General features: G+C 48.2%; 7 protein-coding genes across 7 annotated transcripts; 4 read left to right on the top strand and 3 right to left on the bottom strand.

The window, feature by feature from the left end:
• Window positions 1-1,116, top strand: N7481_000011 (uncharacterized protein; the record flags this gene model as incomplete). Its single annotated transcript, XM_057259230.1, has 2 exons — window positions 1-329; window positions 444-1,116. The coding sequence occupies 2 exons, from the start codon at window positions 1-3 to the stop codon at window positions 1,114-1,116; spliced, it is 1,002 nt and encodes a 333-aa protein (XP_057127062.1).
• A 1,084-nt stretch (window positions 1,117-2,200) lies between these two features.
• N7481_000010 (uncharacterized protein) lies at window positions 2,201-4,486 on the top strand (the record flags this gene model as incomplete). Its single annotated transcript, XM_057259229.1, has 6 exons — window positions 2,201-2,243; window positions 2,358-2,784; window positions 2,847-3,264; window positions 3,315-3,926; window positions 3,977-4,068; window positions 4,141-4,486. The coding sequence occupies 6 exons, from the start codon at window positions 2,201-2,203 to the stop codon at window positions 4,484-4,486; spliced, it is 1,938 nt and encodes a 645-aa protein (XP_057127061.1).
• Window positions 4,487-5,207: 721 nt separating this feature from the next.
• N7481_000009 (uncharacterized protein) lies at window positions 5,208-6,635 on the bottom strand (the record flags this gene model as incomplete). The annotated part of the gene is made up of 4 exons (XM_057259228.1): window positions 5,208-5,674; window positions 5,715-6,375; window positions 6,427-6,501; window positions 6,555-6,635. The coding sequence occupies 4 exons, from the start codon at window positions 6,633-6,635 to the stop codon at window positions 5,208-5,210; spliced, it is 1,284 nt and encodes a 427-aa protein (XP_057127060.1).
• A 489-nt stretch (window positions 6,636-7,124) lies between these two features.
• Window positions 7,125-9,112, top strand: N7481_000008 (putative MFS sugar transporter; the record flags this gene model as incomplete). Its single annotated transcript, XM_057259227.1, has 8 exons — window positions 7,125-7,518; window positions 7,577-7,666; window positions 7,719-8,128; window positions 8,184-8,375; window positions 8,429-8,523; window positions 8,581-8,737; window positions 8,790-8,850; window positions 8,907-9,112. 8 exons carry the CDS (start codon window positions 7,125-7,127, stop codon window positions 9,110-9,112), a joined length of 1,605 nt encoding a protein of 534 aa, XP_057127059.1.
• Window positions 9,113-11,081: 1,969 nt separating this feature from the next.
• Window positions 11,082-12,522, bottom strand: N7481_000007 (uncharacterized protein; the record flags this gene model as incomplete). The annotated part of the gene is made up of 6 exons (XM_057259226.1): window positions 11,082-11,335; window positions 11,385-11,725; window positions 11,778-11,889; window positions 11,935-12,191; window positions 12,233-12,283; window positions 12,335-12,522. The coding sequence occupies 6 exons, from the start codon at window positions 12,520-12,522 to the stop codon at window positions 11,082-11,084; spliced, it is 1,203 nt and encodes a 400-aa protein (XP_057127058.1).
• Window positions 12,523-13,477: 955 nt separating this feature from the next.
• On the bottom strand, window positions 13,478-14,811 carry N7481_000006 (glycoside hydrolase family 30 protein; the record flags this gene model as incomplete). Its single annotated transcript, XM_057259225.1, has 2 exons — window positions 13,478-14,276; window positions 14,333-14,811. The coding sequence occupies 2 exons, from the start codon at window positions 14,809-14,811 to the stop codon at window positions 13,478-13,480; spliced, it is 1,278 nt and encodes a 425-aa protein (XP_057127057.1).
• Window positions 14,812-16,144: 1,333 nt separating this feature from the next.
• On the top strand, window positions 16,145-18,301 carry N7481_000005 (uncharacterized protein; the record flags this gene model as incomplete). The annotated part of the gene is made up of 10 exons (XM_057259224.1): window positions 16,145-16,292; window positions 16,350-16,452; window positions 16,518-16,724; window positions 16,779-16,876; window positions 16,930-17,343; window positions 17,400-17,434; window positions 17,491-17,784; window positions 17,853-17,951; window positions 18,006-18,095; window positions 18,116-18,301. The coding sequence occupies 10 exons, from the start codon at window positions 16,145-16,147 to the stop codon at window positions 18,299-18,301; spliced, it is 1,674 nt and encodes a 557-aa protein (XP_057127056.1).
• Between the last annotated feature and the right edge of the window lie 174 nt (window positions 18,302-18,475).

Here is an 18,475-nt window from a genome sequence, read left to right as displayed (position 1 = left end):
ATGTCGATACTGGCACTCTATCTCCGCCTGTTTCCGAACAAGAGTCTCCGCATTTCTGTCTTCACCTGTATGGGCTTCTTGTCTGTATCCGTTCTCATCCTAATCCCCATGGTTATCTGGCAATGTAACCCTATCTACGCATCGTGGCAGCTAGATGCAAGGAACCACGCTCGTTGTCTGAGCATCTCTGGAGTTGCATATGCCAACGCAGCCATCAATATTGCGACAGAGCTTACAATTGTGGCTATACCGCTTCCTGTACTGAGAAAACTGCAGGTCAAGCGCGGGAAGGCAATATCGCTGTATGTATTGTTTGGCGCGGGCCTACTGTAAGTTCAACTACTGCATCTCACATCACGTGGGCACTACTCTATACTCAGTCAACCTGTTCTACGTTACACCAGGTATAAAAAAAGGCAGGGAAAAGATGCTAACTAGGACAGCGTTATTGGCATTGCTTCAGCTCGTGTTATGAGTCTTAAAAACATTGCCACTCTTAATGATCCTACCTATACGAATGTCCCCGTTACTCTATGGACATGTGCGGAGTCTGCAGTTGTGCACATTTGCGCCACTGCTCCTGCAATCCGATATCTCTTCACTAGGGCAATACAACTCCTACGCGGATTGGGAACAGGAAGAACTAGTAAACCCACTACCTGGGGGTTTAAGCCTAGTGGCAGACAAGGTGGTTCTGCCAACATTGGTTTACCGACGTCTAGTTCCTTAACACAACTGAGGCATACGGAGGATATCGCGAAGATGACCAGTTCCTGTGGTATGTCTTCCTGTGCGTGGCATAATTATGAGGAGCCAAACGCGGCAAGTGCTCGAAATATCGAAGACGTGGCGCTGATGATAACGGCCACTCCCAAAGATGAAGAGCAGCAGACGGACTTTGCATTAAAGCCACTACCGCGGCCGCCGAGAAGTCACTTGAGCTCATCTTCCCGCTATTCTGAAGGAGAATTCCGTGATATGGACATCGATGGTGATCAGGTAACCATAATGAAGCTGGCTGGAGAAGATTGTGAGAGATTGTGCTCGCTAGGGAATTGTACATGCGCACAAAGAGCCGGTTTTGGGCGACAGGGCCGATGGTTTCTCGACGTTTGATTTTTCGTTATTTATTTTTTAAAGTTGTGTTGCGTTCTCAATATATTCTCCTTTTTATCAAAAAGTGAGGATATTTAGAAATCTCAGAAGACAGAGGACTTTTGTAAAGACAAGGTTAGTTAGGGGGTAACGCGTGTCGCGGAAAGAATACATATATCTAAGGTAAGTGTGTACCTAGTACTAGATATGACTTACGCGCAGTGCTGCCTAGTACTAGTAGGTAGTACTAATATGCCTAGAATACATTGCAACCTAGAAAATACAGTATTGTTTGAAGTTAGAGTGGTCCTGACTATATTCTTTTGTTCTAGGTGTATTGTAGACTTAGTGACAGGCGGGATGGTTTACTACTATTTTGATGCTGTAGTAGTGCTGTGTTGGTGGCCGAATGCCGTGTTTGGTGGCCACTGCTATATTAGTAGCTACGCCGTTGTACTGCCGTTGTTGTGTTGTTTTGATGGCTAGTATGGTATTACTATAGCTTTTTAACCTTACAATAGTATCCACACCATTTTATACCTGTTTTGAAAATATGTGGGTTCTCCGGGTAGGCATCGTTCCTGCCACGATTGCGGTCTTCCGGTCCGTCTGTCCGTAACTATTCATTCTCCACGATGTGCTTGTCCCCTAGCAAATTTGCCCGCTCTACCCAGAACACGACCGTGATTGGCATATACAACTTAGCTTCCTATAAGCTATTCTGGTCACCTTTGTAGGAGATGCTAGGTCTCGCATTCTTCTTGTCTCGGCCGTAGGACCTTTAGCAGGTCGTTCGTGTAGAGTCACATGATCTCCACTTTCGCTGACTCAGATCTCGCGAGCACAAGGAACTTTCGGGATTGCCGCGTCTCTTTGACACCGATGATAACCTTGAGAAGTTGAGATAATCAAGTGCCGATTCTCGAACGACTCATATGACGAGCTTCTGTCCCATCGTTCGGTCTTAACTTACACCGCGATTATCCTGCTCGGGGTCATCTGCACCAAGTGGAACCTCACTGTCAAGCTCTGTGCAACCTGCCAAAGCTCCAAGCATTGGCTCGTATACCACGCTCTACCTCAGCTGGAATGATCTGATGAATATATGTCGCAGAAACCGCGAAAGCTTCAGCGCATCTCAAGAGCCTGTAAGTCCTCCGACCTGCTATTTGATTGACCTGGAGTTCTCCACTCTTAACTTTGAGGGGCTCAACCCAAGGGACGTGGGCCCTACATTCGCTAATTTATGCAACCCAATACAGGCGATTTTTGCAATAGACGCGGCATCAAATGCCGCCAAAACGAGGACCCGCTAGGTCGCTGTCAGAATTGTGCGGACTTCGATGTTCCATGCACCTTTGATCGCCCCGCAAAACGCCGGGGCGTCAAGGCTGGGTCTCTAGTGAGTGGTCGCGATACTCAGTACGCGAGGGTATCAGGCGACCATGGTATTCCCGCGCCTGCAGCGACTGCGAGTGGCGAAAGAGCCTCTGGCTCATCGATTTCTCGCAGTTCGTATCGTCCATCGATCTCCGGCGATCTCTGGTCTACCTTTGACTATGGCTGGTCCACAGCCGAGAGTGATGACGGCGATGTGACACTGCACAATTCTTGGAAAGTATTTGCCATTGCCTGTGACCGGCAAATAAAAAAATTAGTCCAGGTGTATTTCGAGACCGTCTATCCAATGTATGATGGATCGATCCCTGTTTTTTTCTGGGTGACTGTTTGACTTAAATTACCATATCTAGATTTCCCTTGTTCCACATGCCGTCATTCATTGAGCGGATCAACAGCAAGGAGCACCTCCGCAACCAAGGGCTCTTTGCGTCCACGATGGCTGTTTGCTCTTTGGCCTCCGGTCGTGCCCGTGACGGTGCGCTGTACTGTAATCGGTGGCAGCGAGAAGATCTAATAGATCCACCCTCCGAGGCTTTCTTTGCTGCTGCTCGAGACTCGATTCCTCGGGACCTTATCGCAGCCAAAGGCATTCACTACATGCGCGCGTGTGCTATGCTTGCTATAGCCAGCATCCAAAACGGCCAGATCAAAAATATGCAGAAGTATTCCGGCTTATACCACACCTTGATTTCGATGGATGGCCTCTATGATGAAAAGCTCTGGCCAAAGGTCTTGAGTCCGATTGAGACGGAGGAGCGGCGGCGGCTTGTACGGCATATACCCTTTATCTAGTACCGCCTGACTGATTAAATCTTTAGTTTTGGTCTATCTACACGCTGGACGTATATTCGACTGTTGTGTGGGGAGGCGTTATTCGATATCGTGAGGCCCATTCCTTGGTGCGTTATCCTACCGAAGTAGACGACGAATTTATCACAATTCACGGCTATGGCGTGCCGACTTTATCACCGGAAACGAATTCGCTTTCCTCCAGCAACGTGACCATCGTTTCTCGCCAGCCCGTGGCCTGGCTGCGTGGTTGGAACTTCACCACAGACCTCTACCGTATTCTTGAGTATGTGGTCGATGGCAATAGGCGTCGCTTCTCGTCAGCTAACGGGACAACACAAGTGTGGTCACTATTTGATCCAATATCCATATCAGAGTCGGCGGTCATGGATCGAGTCTTGACTATGTACTCCGCACTCCCATCGCAGTTTCGCGAGACGCCGCCAATGACAGGAGACATGTCTAAGGACTTATTCGGGTTTCAGTCAGCCAATATTCAGGCGACGCTACAACTCCTTCGAATGGTGCTTTTGTCTGCTGAGGGAATTGGGGTGGAGCGAAAATGTGATGTCGCGGGTGAAGTACTTAACGTATTTTCGAATGTGCCCATCGAGTACTTGAAAGCGATCAGCTCCCCTTTGGTATGTGCAGTATCCATGCTTCTCTTGGTACATGTACTAATCAGCCCCAGCTCCATCACCTTGGCGGAATTGGCTACATCCTCGGCTCTGTCATAGAAGGGAGTTTGTCCGAAGCATCCTACACACGAGTTCGCACATTACTGTACGTTAAAAACGATGGAGCGGAAGTCAGATGATACCGTGAATCCTAGCTGATTTCTTACTTCGCCTATAGTCTTGAAATGGCCGATCTCTTACAACGTCTCGAAACGGGCTCACAAAGAGCCTCTGACGCTGGTGAACGACTGCGGGCCCAGGTTGATCGAATAGACTGTTACATGCGGACCTCACTTCTGCTAGACATTTCCGCAACAAGTAACGCGATGCCAGTCATCAACGGAATACCAGAAGCCGCTATCCCGTCAGCGTATGCACAGAACGCCTCCGCAATCAGAACCACGCCTGGTGCTGGCGTCGATCAGATGTCTCAGTTTCAGCTACCACCAGAACTGCTCACGGATTGGCCATGGCCGTTGGATTCTTATAATACGGAGGGATTTCTGCCTTTGGCCTTCGATTAGTTTCATTCTGGGCGGCGAGGGCGACTGGCTTAGGCACTTCGTGAAAGGTTATTCCCTGTGCAATACTTGCCGCCAAAAGGAAGATTGTCCCCTGGGCTCGGTGACAAACACAGTCCGTCCCGGATCATTCCCTTTTGACTTTGAGCCCTTCCATGAATCCGCCAGTATCATATCTCAATCGATCACTTTCAGGAGCGGGGTTAGAAACACCCAGAAATACTGGTACGAACCACCGGATAACTGGCCCGATGGTATCCTAAAGAACTCTTATAAAGCAGAAGGAAGAGGAGATTGATGAATACCGCAGGCGGCGTCATGGGTTGCTCTAGACCAGGCTCCAGGCCACAAGTCCACCATCTTCGATGAATGCAATATCCTGCAACATCCTGGAAGGACACACATATCCGGCGGTAGTTTCAACATTGTCTACTGTTGTCGGATTGACAACACAGCTGATGGTAAAAGAGCGTGCTCGGATTCAATGAGGTGAGCAGTGCTTCGACTGGAATACTGATCTAAATGTCATAAACCTTATTGGGAGGAATCTGTCTTTATTACGGTGGATAGACGAGACTTGCAAAAGAATCCAATGGCTCGTGTATCCATCAATATGATATGTAGCCTATGCACAGTCTCTATGCAATGTATCTTGCCTTCCCGTGCACGGAAATAGCAGTAATTATAGGTAAAATTTTTCCTTTCCTCCACAAGAGATATCTATTTAACACTTGTTATTGAAGACCTTGCCATCGACATAGTTGACCAGCTCCTTCACTGGGGAGAGATGATCGCGACCCGCACCGAAAAGTATACCTTGGCGCATGACCTTGCGATAGTTCTTGCCCGGAGACACCTTTCCGAGCACATATTCTTGACGATTCTCGACGCGCGTGGGAACAGGAATGGAGCGGCCCACCACAGCCTCCATACCCTGCCAGGCGAAGGTGATGGCCTCTTTGGCACCAGCGGGAATCCCGGCATCATCCAACATCATAATGCGAGTGTCGGGATAGTGCTTCTGGATAAATGACGTGATGTTAGGGTTATACGCGCCCCCGCCACACATAAAGATTTCGGCAATCGCTAGGTCTTTCGGGGCATAGCGACGGTAGTGATCCACAATAGCCTGGCTTGTGACACGGGTGATAGTGGCCACAACGTCGTCAGGACTAAGACCCTTGGTCTCCGCTTTGGTGATCAGTTCATGAGCGAGCGTGTCCCGAAAAACCTCGCGGCCCGTAGTTTTCGGCGGATCTCAGGGCAAAGTATGGGTGGCGTAAGAAGTCGTCCACAAGCTCCTGGTCAACAATACCACGCGCACCCATCTCGCCGTCTTTATCATACTCACGCTCGCCGTTGGTGTAATGGCGCACCACGGCATCGATGAAAACATTGCCTGGGCCAGTATCAAAGTCGTAGCATTCATTTACACCGCCGTGGGTGTCTGGCGGGATAAAGCACACATTTGCGATGCCACCGATGTTCTGACAAGCACGTAACTTGGTCGGGTGGTGTAGCACTAACGCATCAAAAAACGCAATCAGTGGAGCACCTTGGCGCCCGGCAGCTTGATCGCTCACACGGAAGTCTGTCACTGAGGTGATACCCGTGCGCGAGGCCAGGAATGTTCCCTCGGCCATCGTCAATGCGCTTCGAGTCTCGCCTGGCTCGGGCATAGAGAGCAGCCAGATCGTCTGGCCGTGGGAGCCCAAGAGATCAATCGAGTCAATGTCGACATTGAAGTCCTTGCAGAACTGGTGCACTGCCGACGCAAACGTCTCGCCTAGGATGACGTTGACTTCTGACAACTCAGACGGAGAGGTTTTGTTGTGCAAGATCATGTTCATAACCCGTTTCTTGATTTCCGCCTCCAGCGGGATCTCGCCATACTGTATACAGCGTCAGATGTTTTCGTATGAATGATGAGAGTATCTATCTACCTTCAGCAGCTCAAAGTGCATAGGCGACTCAGGGGTCTCCTGCCGGAAACGGCAAAGGGCACAGTCGATACCGTCCTTCACTAACCGTGAGTTTCGTCTTCTTATGATAATTAGGCCAGAGCACTCACCATTGACGTCCCGCTGTTCAGGCCGAGGACAGTCAGATCCAAGGCATGGATAGCATTGCCGTTGACCACATCCGGACTCATGGTTTTGATTCACGCAGGAGTGTCTAATACTTGTGTGGGATTGTACGCAGAGAGTAGTTAACGAGGACTAGGCGGTATTTAACAGACAGCTTAAGGCCTATAGGCACATTGTGGAGAACACATCGCTAGCGCTATGAACATTATATTTCCAATCAACCTTAACGGCAACAATGCTAAATGGTTATTGCATCGGTTAAATGTTAAACGGCAAAACGGTTATTGACCATTCCCATTGCCACTGCCACCGCCACCTGCCAAGGCCGAGTATAGAGTATAGAGAAACAGGCTCAAAACTTCAGCAGATGCTGATAAACGGCTACGCGTCTAAACGAGAGCCGAATATTCGTCACTCAAGAGCTTCTCCAGAATAAACTCCATTCCGATCGCCCGGGGAAGGCCCTGGGGGCGGATGCTCCACCTTATATAAGGACTTGTGAGCCCTCGATAATTCAAATGCGTCTGAACTAAGGCAGAGAGACAACGGCAAAGATGGGCTATACGACGCTTTGGAGGCGGCTCTCACCGCGGCAGCTTAATATCACTATCCAGTTTTTCTCTCTCATCTCCATCTTCTTCGAAGGCTATGACCAGGGCGTAATGGGCGGCGTCAATGCCTCACCCAAATACGTGACTGAAGTCGGCATTGGGAAACCGGACGGCACTGTGACAGACACGACGCACCAGGGTGGAATCGTTAGCGTCTACTACCTGGGTGCCATATTCGGCTGCTTTGCTGGAGGGTGGTTGGCAGACCGAGTGGGACGAATCAATGGTCTGCTGATGGGAGCATTGTTTGCCTTGGTCGGCGGCGCATTACAGGCTGCCGCTCAGAATTCGGACTTCATGATCTGTGCTCGAGTAATAACGGGTATTGGTACTGGAGGTGAGTTCTTTATGTAGCGGTAGATTGTGCAATATTGTTCTGACTCATGATGACGCAGCCTTGACCGGCATCACCCCTGTTTTAGTGTCGGAAACCTCTTCTGCAAATCACCGTGGCGGATTTCTGGGATATGTGTTTATTGCAAACTGTAGGAGACCCTCGAAGCATTCTTGCATGACTTGCTAACGGATAATTTCCAGATCTCGGGATATCAATCGCTTATTGGATCTCATTCGGTCTTGCCTTCATCGATAACGGATACTCGGATGTACGATGGCGGTTCTTACTTGCCTTCCAATGTTTCCCAGCCTTGATTCTCGTCTGCTGTATCAAGATGCTGCCGGATAGTCCCAGGTATCTCGCTTCAGTTGGTCGGAATGAAGAGGCACGTGACCTGTTGGAGCGCCTTCGTAAGGATAGGGCCAGCCCAGACGAAATTGATCGGGAGTACTTGGAGATTGTTACCCTTTCGGAGGGAAGCCAGACCAGCTCTCCAATCCAATTTGCAAAAATCTTACTCGGGAAAGGTGGAAAGCGGCATCCGAATTTAGGCAGACGAGCTTGGCTGTGTGTCTGGCTTCAGATCATGGCCTCCTGGACAGGAATTACAGTATGTGCATCCCAGTCAGCGTTGCCTTGCGATTGTTTCTAACTTTTGAATCCAGGCTGTCACTGCGTATTCTCCAGTTCTCTTGCACCAGGCTGGATACAACACCATCAAGCAAAACGGTCTAGCCGGGGGACTCAACACGGTTGGCATCATCGGTACCATAATAAGCGCTCAGATTGTTGATCGCCTAGGTCGCCGTGTCTGTCTAATGGGTGGATCGGCGATGCTATTTGCTGTCAATCTAATTGTACGTCTCTACTCATATGGCAATTCCGATACCTATCTCTAACTGTCGGCCAGGCTGGAGCTATCTACGAGGCCTCTTTGCATAATCCTAATAAGGCTACGCAGTATGCGCCCGGGGCCATTATCATGTTGTTCTTGTTTAACATTGCGTAAGGCGACCGGTTCAACTTCAGCTGTACAGCTATACTAACTCTGGGTCTCTTCAGTTACGCTGCAACGTGGGGTACCGTCGCATTCTTGATTCCCACTGAGATATTCCCTAGCGACTTGCGAGCTCAGGGTAATGGATTTGGTATCACTGGGTGGGCTATCGGCGTGGGCATGACTACGCTGGTCAATCCTATTATGTTCGCAACCATGGCGGTAAGTTGCATAATTGATCCTGTAGCAGACGAAGCTGACCCCTATCACACAGAGCCGCACCTACTTCCTCTTCGCCGCTCTCAACTTGATTTGGATTCCGATCATTTACTTATGTACGTTGGTGCTACGACATAGGATATAGATGGACCAGAACTAATCATCGTTATAGTCTACCCCGAAACCCGCAACCGCTCCTTGGAATCCATCGAAGCACTATTTTCCATACCGAGCCCCTTCTTCTGGAAGATGGAGATGGCGTATAAACTGCATGGTGATGTCTTGGTGGCACACAACGTTAACAAGAGTGATGGGCTTGATGCAGGCCAGAACGAGTCGATATCGTACGAGAAACCAGAGGTGCAGATAATCGCCTAAGCTCTGGGTCTCTTGTGCAATTTATGGGATTGGATATAGTTGATTTAGCAATCTTTTTCACGTGGGTGACATTTTGTCTATGCTAAAATCCAGCAATAAGAGAGCCCAATATGAGGTATTTGCTTGAGACTACGATCATATATCTCTGTTGCAATACTGTGCCCGAGACATGCATACTGGGCGTGTTAGATATATAGCACAATGGTTTTTTATTTTTGTTCTCTTTTCGCTTGAAACACTTTGTGCTAGCCCCTTTATTTCCCCCTCCAACCGCTCAAGGCAAAATAGAGTCCTTTCTCTCTCCGCTTCTTATGGTGGATGCTCTTCGCATCTTCAGCTTTTGAGGGTGCCAGCATTCATCTGACTCGCATCCAACAACAATCCGTCATGGATGCCATCACAACGTGGCAGAGTCCTTGACAGATCCAAGTAGCTGTGAAGGACCCCTCGCAGATCTCTCCATTTCTTATCGTAGACCCAGTCCAATCATATTTTCTGCTGGCCGAGCCCGGCTATGACCTCAACTATTCCCTTTAGTATATTATGGTGACAATTAGACCACTTTATAAGAACCGATCAAGACCGATCCAAATTAGCAGATTAAGCAGAGAACCTCCATCTATACAATCACATGCAACAGATCAAGCACCTGCAGTATTGATGAATCACATCCGAGTGATTTGGTATGCTACCATCTATACTCTCGCAGATTTGCCCTTTCTCGGCCTCTCCTCTTATCACTTCATTTTGATCGTGTCGGGGCCGACGCGCGCGCTCTGCACGCGTCTTCCAGTTTATAAAAAAGGGAAAATTAGTATTCTTATTTCTTGCTTAAGAAGGTCTAGTGTATCTTGGCAATTAGGGTTTGAGGAACAATGAAAGCGTGCGGGGGGTGACACTGATTTCTGGAAATAATGTATGTAGCTCCAGGCTGATTTGTTTCATTATCAGACTGTATCTCCCAGAGTTGCTAATGGTAACCCCCCCCGATTATTGACTTTAATTCTGATTTTTCTGCCTCGGGTAACTCTATTCTTTTCAAAATATAAATTATCCTCAGTAGTATAATGTACCTATAGCCTTTGATTCTAGGTTTTATAGCTTAAATCAGAGGATAATAGAGATAATGTAAATTTTAGTCTGTATCGAAAAGTATATCGTCTATTAATAAGTAACAGCCTTTAGTAAGAAGGTATATTTAAAGAGTTTGATATAGAGTATAGAATTCTAAATTATAATTTCTTTCTACTATAGTATAATACTAAGTAAAAGTCGCTTAGTTACTGTACAAGGTAAAGTAGATACCGTACTAGATAAGCCTTATTAACCGATTGCTTTTAGTTTCGTGCTTTTGTTTGTTTGTATTTGAAAGACAACGGGTTAGAATAGCCCTAAGAAGAGGTTGATCGCGATTGAACGTACTTACAGAATTTATTCAAGGCTTGCGATTAGATAGTCTGAGGTTGAATAATTTGTTTTATTTTGTTGTTATTCTATGGGAATTACTGATAGTAACATTGACCAAAATAATATTGCTATCTGAAGAAAAGCCGCCCGTTCGGAAGAGCTACTCGGCAGTGTTACACACACTGCCTGGTGTGGACAGTAGCTTTTGATATAAATTGTATTCACGGATATCATACAATCATTTATATCTGCTGCATGCGCATGCCATCAAACTAGACGTGCCTCCGGCTCGGTATCTTCTGACGCAGCCCCATGAACGCCTTCATCGCAACCGCTTCTTGTCCGCCGACGACCCGAGGCTGCAGAAATACGCTCTTCCAGTCCTCGTTAGAGAATGGCGGAATGCTCGGTTGGCAAACCTTTCCTTTCGGGGGCAGTGTTCCGTGCAGAAAATAGCCCCGGACGATCGTGCCCGTGCAAAAAGATGGTTGGGCAGCGGAGGTATGCTGTGGGCTCTGCGTCAATATGGGACAATAATATAACAAGCGAAGATACATACCCCTTATCCGTTATGTCGGAGAAGAACGCTCTCCTCTAGCGCATTGCTCACGTTTTGTGCCGACACAGAAGGTGTCGCCGGGTCCCAGGTGTTGCCAATTAGCAATACTGGATTGTGAGTTTTGACCCTGAAGTCGCCCATGTAGTGCTCCTTAACCCACTTCTTCCATTGCGCACACTCCATATTGATGTGGACGTTGACGTCGCCTGTCTTGCGGCTCGTATGATACGCCTTCTCAAAACCTAGCATGATCGAAGCTAGGTGATCGTACCATCTTATCGCCACACTTGATTCCCTGAAGCGAACCCTGGGAGGTGGCCGTGCTGGCACTCTGGGCCGCCATAAATTCAACCAAGGCGGTCACATTACGGGTCATTACGGAGAAGAGCAGGTTGGATAAGGTCGGCCAGTCGACTGGATTATATAAGTCGTTGAATATCATGCCTTTCACGTTAACATAATCCAGAAGAGATGCTCCGACCGGGATGGGGTGATATTTGATGGAGTCCAGCATCTTGTATAGCTTCTCTTTTAACGGGATTCCTGAAGAAGCTATTGTCGAGAGTGGACAAAGCTTAGGTGCTTCGAGCCAAGAAGAGCAGAATCCGTCCAAAATATCGTCGGTACGAGCTAGCTGCTGATTGTCGCTGAATGTGGTTGTTAGAATATCATTTGGGAAGGAAGGATAACACTGCTTACTATCCGTGACAATACTCGTACGGATTTAGCACACCGTCCAGAACTACGCTGCCCATCCTATATGGGAACATGGCTGCAACAGTGGCTCCTAGAACTGTACCATATGAGAAGCCTAGTAGGTTGTTAGCCGACTCTCTGATGTCGCCTACTTACTTACTCCAATAGTGCAGCAAGCCATCCTCTTCGAGTGCGTCAACGATCTCCATCATATCTCTTGCAATAAACGCCGTGCCAAAAAGATCGCCCATGTTTTTCATACGCGCACAGCACGTATTCGCATAATTTGTTGCCGCCGCCCAAGCGGAAGCCACGGCTGTGTCAGACGCGTTGGTGTAGATCGTCGCTTCCATGGGTGCATTCATACTTTCGGCCGTGTTGTTATAGCAGGAAAACGGCAAAGTATTTCCAACACCTCTAAAAACGGTTGATTTAGTTTGAACTAGTTAGATCAGTACTCGAGAAATACCGTGTTAAAGGCGATGAGGTCGACATGGCCGGCGAAGATACTATGCGAGACATTAGTAAAAATGAGCTAAACCTGACACTTTCTAACTCACACTTCTAGCTCAGCTCCACTGTTGTTTAAATCTGTCAACGAGTTCTCTCCCGGGTCACCAAAACTTAGCAGAACTGATTTCTTGTTAGGTTTCTCAGTACCAGTTATCTTGGCGAGCTGGAGAGTCAAAGTTTTGCTGGAGCTTAGGTCGGCGTAGTCTAATGCAATTTCTAGTGTGTCACAGGTCATAGGGACAGTACGGTTCTTTGCCGGACATGGCGCATTCCACTCAATCTTGCCCGTTGCCTTTGTAGGGCGGATCGCTGAAGCGAGGGCCACCCGCCAAAGGAGAAGTTTGTGGGCCGAAGCATATCAACGGAATACTGATGAAATGAATTGATAAATTGATAAAGACGTTGATATCCAGGCGAGTTCCCTGGGTCTCATTCTCTATCTAAATACGTTTACAGTCTAAGCTGTTCATGCTTGATCATCATTTCCTAACTGGGGAGAACTATGCGCTGCCGGGTTTGCCGATCATGTATTCCAATTTTAGTTCCGACTAGGCTCACACTATGCCAGATGGCAGATATTTTAAATTTCAATAGGGGAAACAACTCTGATCAGCACTGCGTCAGGTAGTGTCCAACCAGAGGTGAAATCTTTTGAAAATGTGCTAAGGCGGGCATGTACCCGATACGGAACATGGCATACGCCACCGATATAATGACCGTCCTTTTTAGGTGTGTCATGGTCGTCTCGCTCTGTCCTCGAGGATGATTTGGGACTTGAGAATAGGTTCAAGAGCGTTTGGTGCCTGTTTTGGTTTCATGGCTTCAGGCCAGGCACCTTCCACATGATTGAGCTTCCGATCCCCAAGGCAAGTTATACACAGCTGTGTTGCCAGCGGCGCAACAAGGCTTCCGCTCGTGCTTTCCGCTCCCGTCGCAAGGGTATGTATATGAAATCGTTTATCTTTGCCTCAATTCATATTTAGCTAATGGTTATTACAGACTAAATACTTATAAATACCATCAGAACTGTACAATCGTTGCAAAGGAAAATATGCGCTTAAATACAGAGTCCCGCATGCAAACTATCTCAACTTTTTAGACAAACAGGTAGATGGACACCTAGGGTCACAAGGAATAAATCAAGTTATCACAGCTAGGAGAGTTTACAATTCGCTTCTTCTTTCTTCTCACTAGAAGTCTAGAAAAAATGTCTTCATTGCCCTAGGCTCAATCTGGGCTGTGAATCTGCCTTCCTTGAATGTGAACTCATTATCCACTGTCACATTATGCTCATTATCTGTCAAGTATGCGACCGCATGCGAAACCTTCGAGCCGGACAGCTGCACATCCAGTGTATATGCATAGTGCGCTGCATTGACGACCGGGATGGCAATGGTACCATTGGTGTTCATCCAAGCAGTGATATACAAGTCCTCGACGCTAGTCTCAGCATGGATGCGCACAGCGCCCGGGCGCGCAAAGCGGAAGTAACCAGAGAAGGCCCAGAGGCGGGCAGCAATTTGGTAGGAGTCGCCGTTAACATTGACAAGGGCAGCATCGCCGCCACTCCAGGCACACCACCAGTGGGACCAGCCGGCGACATTGTTGCGGAACGCGTTGTGCATGTAGATAGCCCATTGCAAGCCTTCGAAGTTGTTACCTGAGATGTCCCATGTAGGAGTCCATGTTGAGCCGCCGTCACTCCATTCCATCTCGATGGTGGGTTGATTGTGTAGGAGATCTTGAAAAGGCACCTTGATATCGGACTGGTAATTGTGGTAGGTGTTGATATCGAACAGATTGAGCCCGCCTAGGCGACCGAGCTCGTACAGGAGATCGCGCTGTTGACGGGCACCAGTAGAGTCACAGCAGGACACGGCAAGGTTGGGGAACGCCCTCTTTACCATAGGGTAGAGGACTGAGAGGAAGTCATAAACTTGGTACCCATCGGACAACATGGCAGAGTAGGTGAAAGGGTTGAAATCAGGCCTGCAAATTCATCAGCTTCTTCGGCACAACTTTTCAAAGGGGTGCACTATACATACTCGTTATATGCGCCTAGCATAGACACCTTGATACCACGCTGCTCATAGAGCTTGATATATTCGATTAAGTAGTTCGCATACGCCTCACGCCAGTCTTCGGTGCAATTGGAGCCTCGTACACCGCAAAGGTACCCCCCGCCAGCCTCTTGACCGGTAGTCTTAAAGCATCCGGGGGCAGACCAGGCATCCGCATACAGGAATAGGTCCGGGTTGTATTGAAGTGCATTTTGAGCTAGAGTCAACTGGCAACTATCGTTGCTGGAGGTGGGAAACGAGTAGTTGAATGGACCAGCAGGGGTCGAAGGGCACTCAGAAAGGATGGTGGCTCCAGCGGAGGATCCGATTATGTTACGAAGGATGGAGAGAGCACCAAGATTCTCATCGAAAAGTGTCTTGACCACCGTCTGCTGGTCGGCTGTCGAGAGGGAGTTGGTCTGGCAGGCAGCACCAAAAGCACCAGAGCATCCTCCGCCGATCATTTTCTGGTACCTCTTAGCTGTATTGACAGTAAGGGTCGTACGAAAGGAAAGAGGCTGCGGAGAGATGGAGGGGTTTGCCTGGACTAAGGTCGTGGTGGCTGCGCCAGCTAACATCAAAGAGTACTTCATCTTGAATCTGTCCTGCAAGTAGACGAAGAACTGAAAGATGAGTGAATGGCCTGAGATGGAGGCAAGCTTCCTCGAGATTTTTATACTTCTGTATTGCAGGGTGAGCGCCCCGCAGTGCCGAGCTGCTACGGATAAATTGAAAATAACAAAAAGTTGATCCGAGCGAAAGGTAAGGCGGCAAGCCGCCGTTAGTATGGACGAGTACGTTCTAGAGGGGTAGTAGAACAAGGTATGCGGGTAGCACTTGAAGAATTTCAACGATGTTTCCAATTATTTCCTTTAGTCGAGCATTTTAATTCCCGCATTTCACTCGGTATGTTAACAAAAATCCCGAATGTACCGCTCTAATGGGGCTTTGCTTAGTTGTGCCCTGTGTATACATTCGTAATCATAATCATTGCCCACTATGTAGAATAATACCCACAGTACTGTACGGGGTGTATACAGTACGCAGTAATCATACGTGGGATTTGCAGAACCCGAGGGTAAGCACGAAAGACGAAAAGCACAAGCCAGATATAAAGCACAATGCTTTGATACAGAGAGCCTGAAAATTTTCAAAGTTCTTCACGAAGTATCTAGTATGTCCAAAGTCATATTGAATTGTAAAATATTTCTGGAATCTCTTTTTGAAATGGAATTTATGTTAGCTTTGTGATTGGAATTCTAAATAGTATTAACTTGTCATCCGACCTTCATCATTTTAGTTACGGTACTTATCCCTTGGGCTAGCGAAAACTATCCTCTAGATTCAGTCCCCAAATTTAGGCACAAACAGTTTTCAGCTATTTGCACATTTAGCCTCAATACACTACAAGTCACCTGAGAAGCCCCTGAAGCAGCTCCAAGATCCCATACTACCTATGGCTGCTCGTATTTGCGGTCGATTTGTACTAGTCACGCGCCCATAGCGTCCAATCGGGCGATGGGACCACCCCCCGTAATATTATCCACGTTCCAAAGCGTTGCCGGATTAGCCAGCCGCTAGGCTGTAATGGCTAACCGATAGTCAAGATTTTACTGTTAGGCTAGCTAGGAAGCTATTTAGGCAGATTGGATTCTGAAACGTGTCTGACTGGTGCTTTCTGTGTCGCTTCCCCCAATCAAGGTAAATGAGGGGCAAACGATACGGAAATCAGTTTGAGTCTATAAATGCGGCCGCCGAGCTCAAGATGTATTCGCCCAAACCGTCCGTCTGTTCAAAATGGTCGCAGAAACTGCTTCAGGAGATAAAATTCTCTCCCAAAGACGTGCCCAGCTCGCTGGGCCGTCTGGAGTTAAAGGTCTGCTTTCGAATCTTAAAATTTTCGCCATCGCTGTGTTCGCCTCCCTCGGCGGTTTTGTCTATGGCTGTGAGTTCTGTTTTGATCTATCCGACTGCCATCTTCTGTACTAATCGAAAACCAAAGACAATCAAGGAATGTTTGGCCAAATCTTGAACATGGCTTCCTTCTCTGAGACAGTGCATCCTAATTCCATCTCCAACACGACAACGAGGGGGCTTTTGACGGCGTACATATAGACTACCCACGGACTTTGTGTCATAATCGCAATTCGGTTGACTGACAAGTGAATAGTATTCTTGAACTTGGTGCTTGGGTCGGCGTTCTCATCAACGGTATTCTCGCTGATCGGCTTGGACGTAAGTTGGCGACTGTTAGCGGTGTCGTCGTTTTCCTCCTCGGCGTTATCGTTCAGGCCTGTGCTACAGGTCCGTCGTACATCTTCGGTGGTCGCTTTGTGACTGGTATGGGTGTCGGCACCCTGTCTATGATTGTGCCTCTGTAAGGCTTTACCGTTGCTAAGCACTTTCAATACTCCGCTAATTTCTCCTTTAGGTACAACGCGGAGCTGGCCCCTGCGGAACTGAGAGGATCTCTGGTATCGCTTCAACAACTGGCGATAACTTTCGGGATTATGGTCTCATACTGGATCGGTAAGCTAGCTATGAATCACAAATTTACAAGCTGGTCGCTCATTTCTTTCTAGGATACGGAACGAACTACATTGGCGGCACCGGCGCAGGCCAGTCAAAGGCCGCTTGGCTAGTTCCAATCTGCATTCAGATCCTTCCCGCGCTCGGACTTGGTATTGGTATCATGTTCATGCCTCCCAGTCCCCGATGGCTCATGACGGAGGGACGAGAGGAGGAAAGTCTTGCTGTCATTTCCCAGATTCGACGTTTGCCTACCGACCATGATCTGGTCCAATTCGAATACCTGGAGGTGAAGGCACAGCATCGCTTTGAAATCGAGACCTCGAAGGCTCGCTTTCCTCAATACCACGAGCCTGGCTTCATGAACCAGATTAAACTGGGATATCATCAATATCTCAGTCTTCTGACGAATAGGTCCCTCTTCAAGAGAGTCGTCGTTGCAGTCTTCATTATGGTTTTCCAGCAATGTACGTGATCAACCTGACATCCCTGGACCCAGTGGCTAATCTTATTCTTCTCACAGGGACTGGAGTCAACGCAATCCTCTACTATGCGGCTGTAATTTCCTCCTTTCCCGTGACAACACTGGCATGGACTGTGCTAACTTTTCCTAGTTCATCTTCAAGGATCTTGGTCTCACGGGAAACACCACATCGCTGCTTGCTAGTGGTGTCGGCGGTATTCTCATGTTTCTTGCTACCATCCCTGCTGTTCTGTATATTGATCAGTTTGGGCGCAAGCCTGTCCTTATTGCCGGCGCGGTTGGGATGGGTATTTGTCACATCATTGTGGCCGGTTTGATGGGAACATACGCCAAAGAATGGGCAGTTGGTAGATCTGGGGCCGCTGGCTGGGCCGCCGTCGTTTTTGTGTGGCTTTATGAGGTCAACTTTGGCTACTCCTGGGGCGTAAGTCAATTTCTACACACAAGTTTCTTGGAGAAAGAGATACACACTGACGCCTATCATTACACTAGCCCGGGGCTTGGGTCGTTGTTGCGGAGGTCTTCCCACTGGGAGTGCGTGCAAAGGGTATTTCCATTGGTGCTTCATCCAACTGGCTCAATAACTTCGCTGTAAGAACTTTTCCATATCTTCCTTTCCTCTTCCTAAGTGCTAATAACGACCAGATTGGCCAAGCCACCCCCGAAATGGTAGCAGCCATGGGCTACGGTACCTTCATCTTCTTTGGCCTCATCTGCTTCATCGGCGCACTGTTTGTTTACTTTTTTGTCCCCAGACCAAGAATCTCACCCTTGAGGAGATGGACGAAGTCTTCGGTGATGAGGCCGGAAATGCCATTGAGGACCGCAACCGTCTCCTCCAAATCTACACCGAACTGGGCTTGGCCGACGGCGGTGAGCCTATCGCCGAGAAAAAGCCCGAGACTACTAGTGAGAATGTTGAGGTTGAGACTGCCGCTTAGTGTAGTGCCATGGCATTTGTAGGCCACTACGTGAACATTGATGAACCCGACGTTTAGCATGGCTTCATTCCAAATACATACTGCGTCTGAGTCCATTAGAAAGTATTTCATGACAGTCGAATATAACGTATTTCACAAGCGTTCCGCCACCACAAGCGTTCCGTCACCCCACAA

This window comes from Penicillium waksmanii (genome assembly GCF_028829765.1).
Source record: "Penicillium waksmanii strain IBT 27052 chromosome Unknown utg000001l:1.0-4852451.0:1.0-4856178.0, whole genome shotgun sequence".
In the NCBI taxonomy this organism is placed as follows: domain Eukaryota; kingdom Fungi; phylum Ascomycota; class Eurotiomycetes; order Eurotiales; family Aspergillaceae; genus Penicillium; species Penicillium waksmanii.
This window is presented reverse-complemented; position numbering and strand designations above follow the sequence as displayed.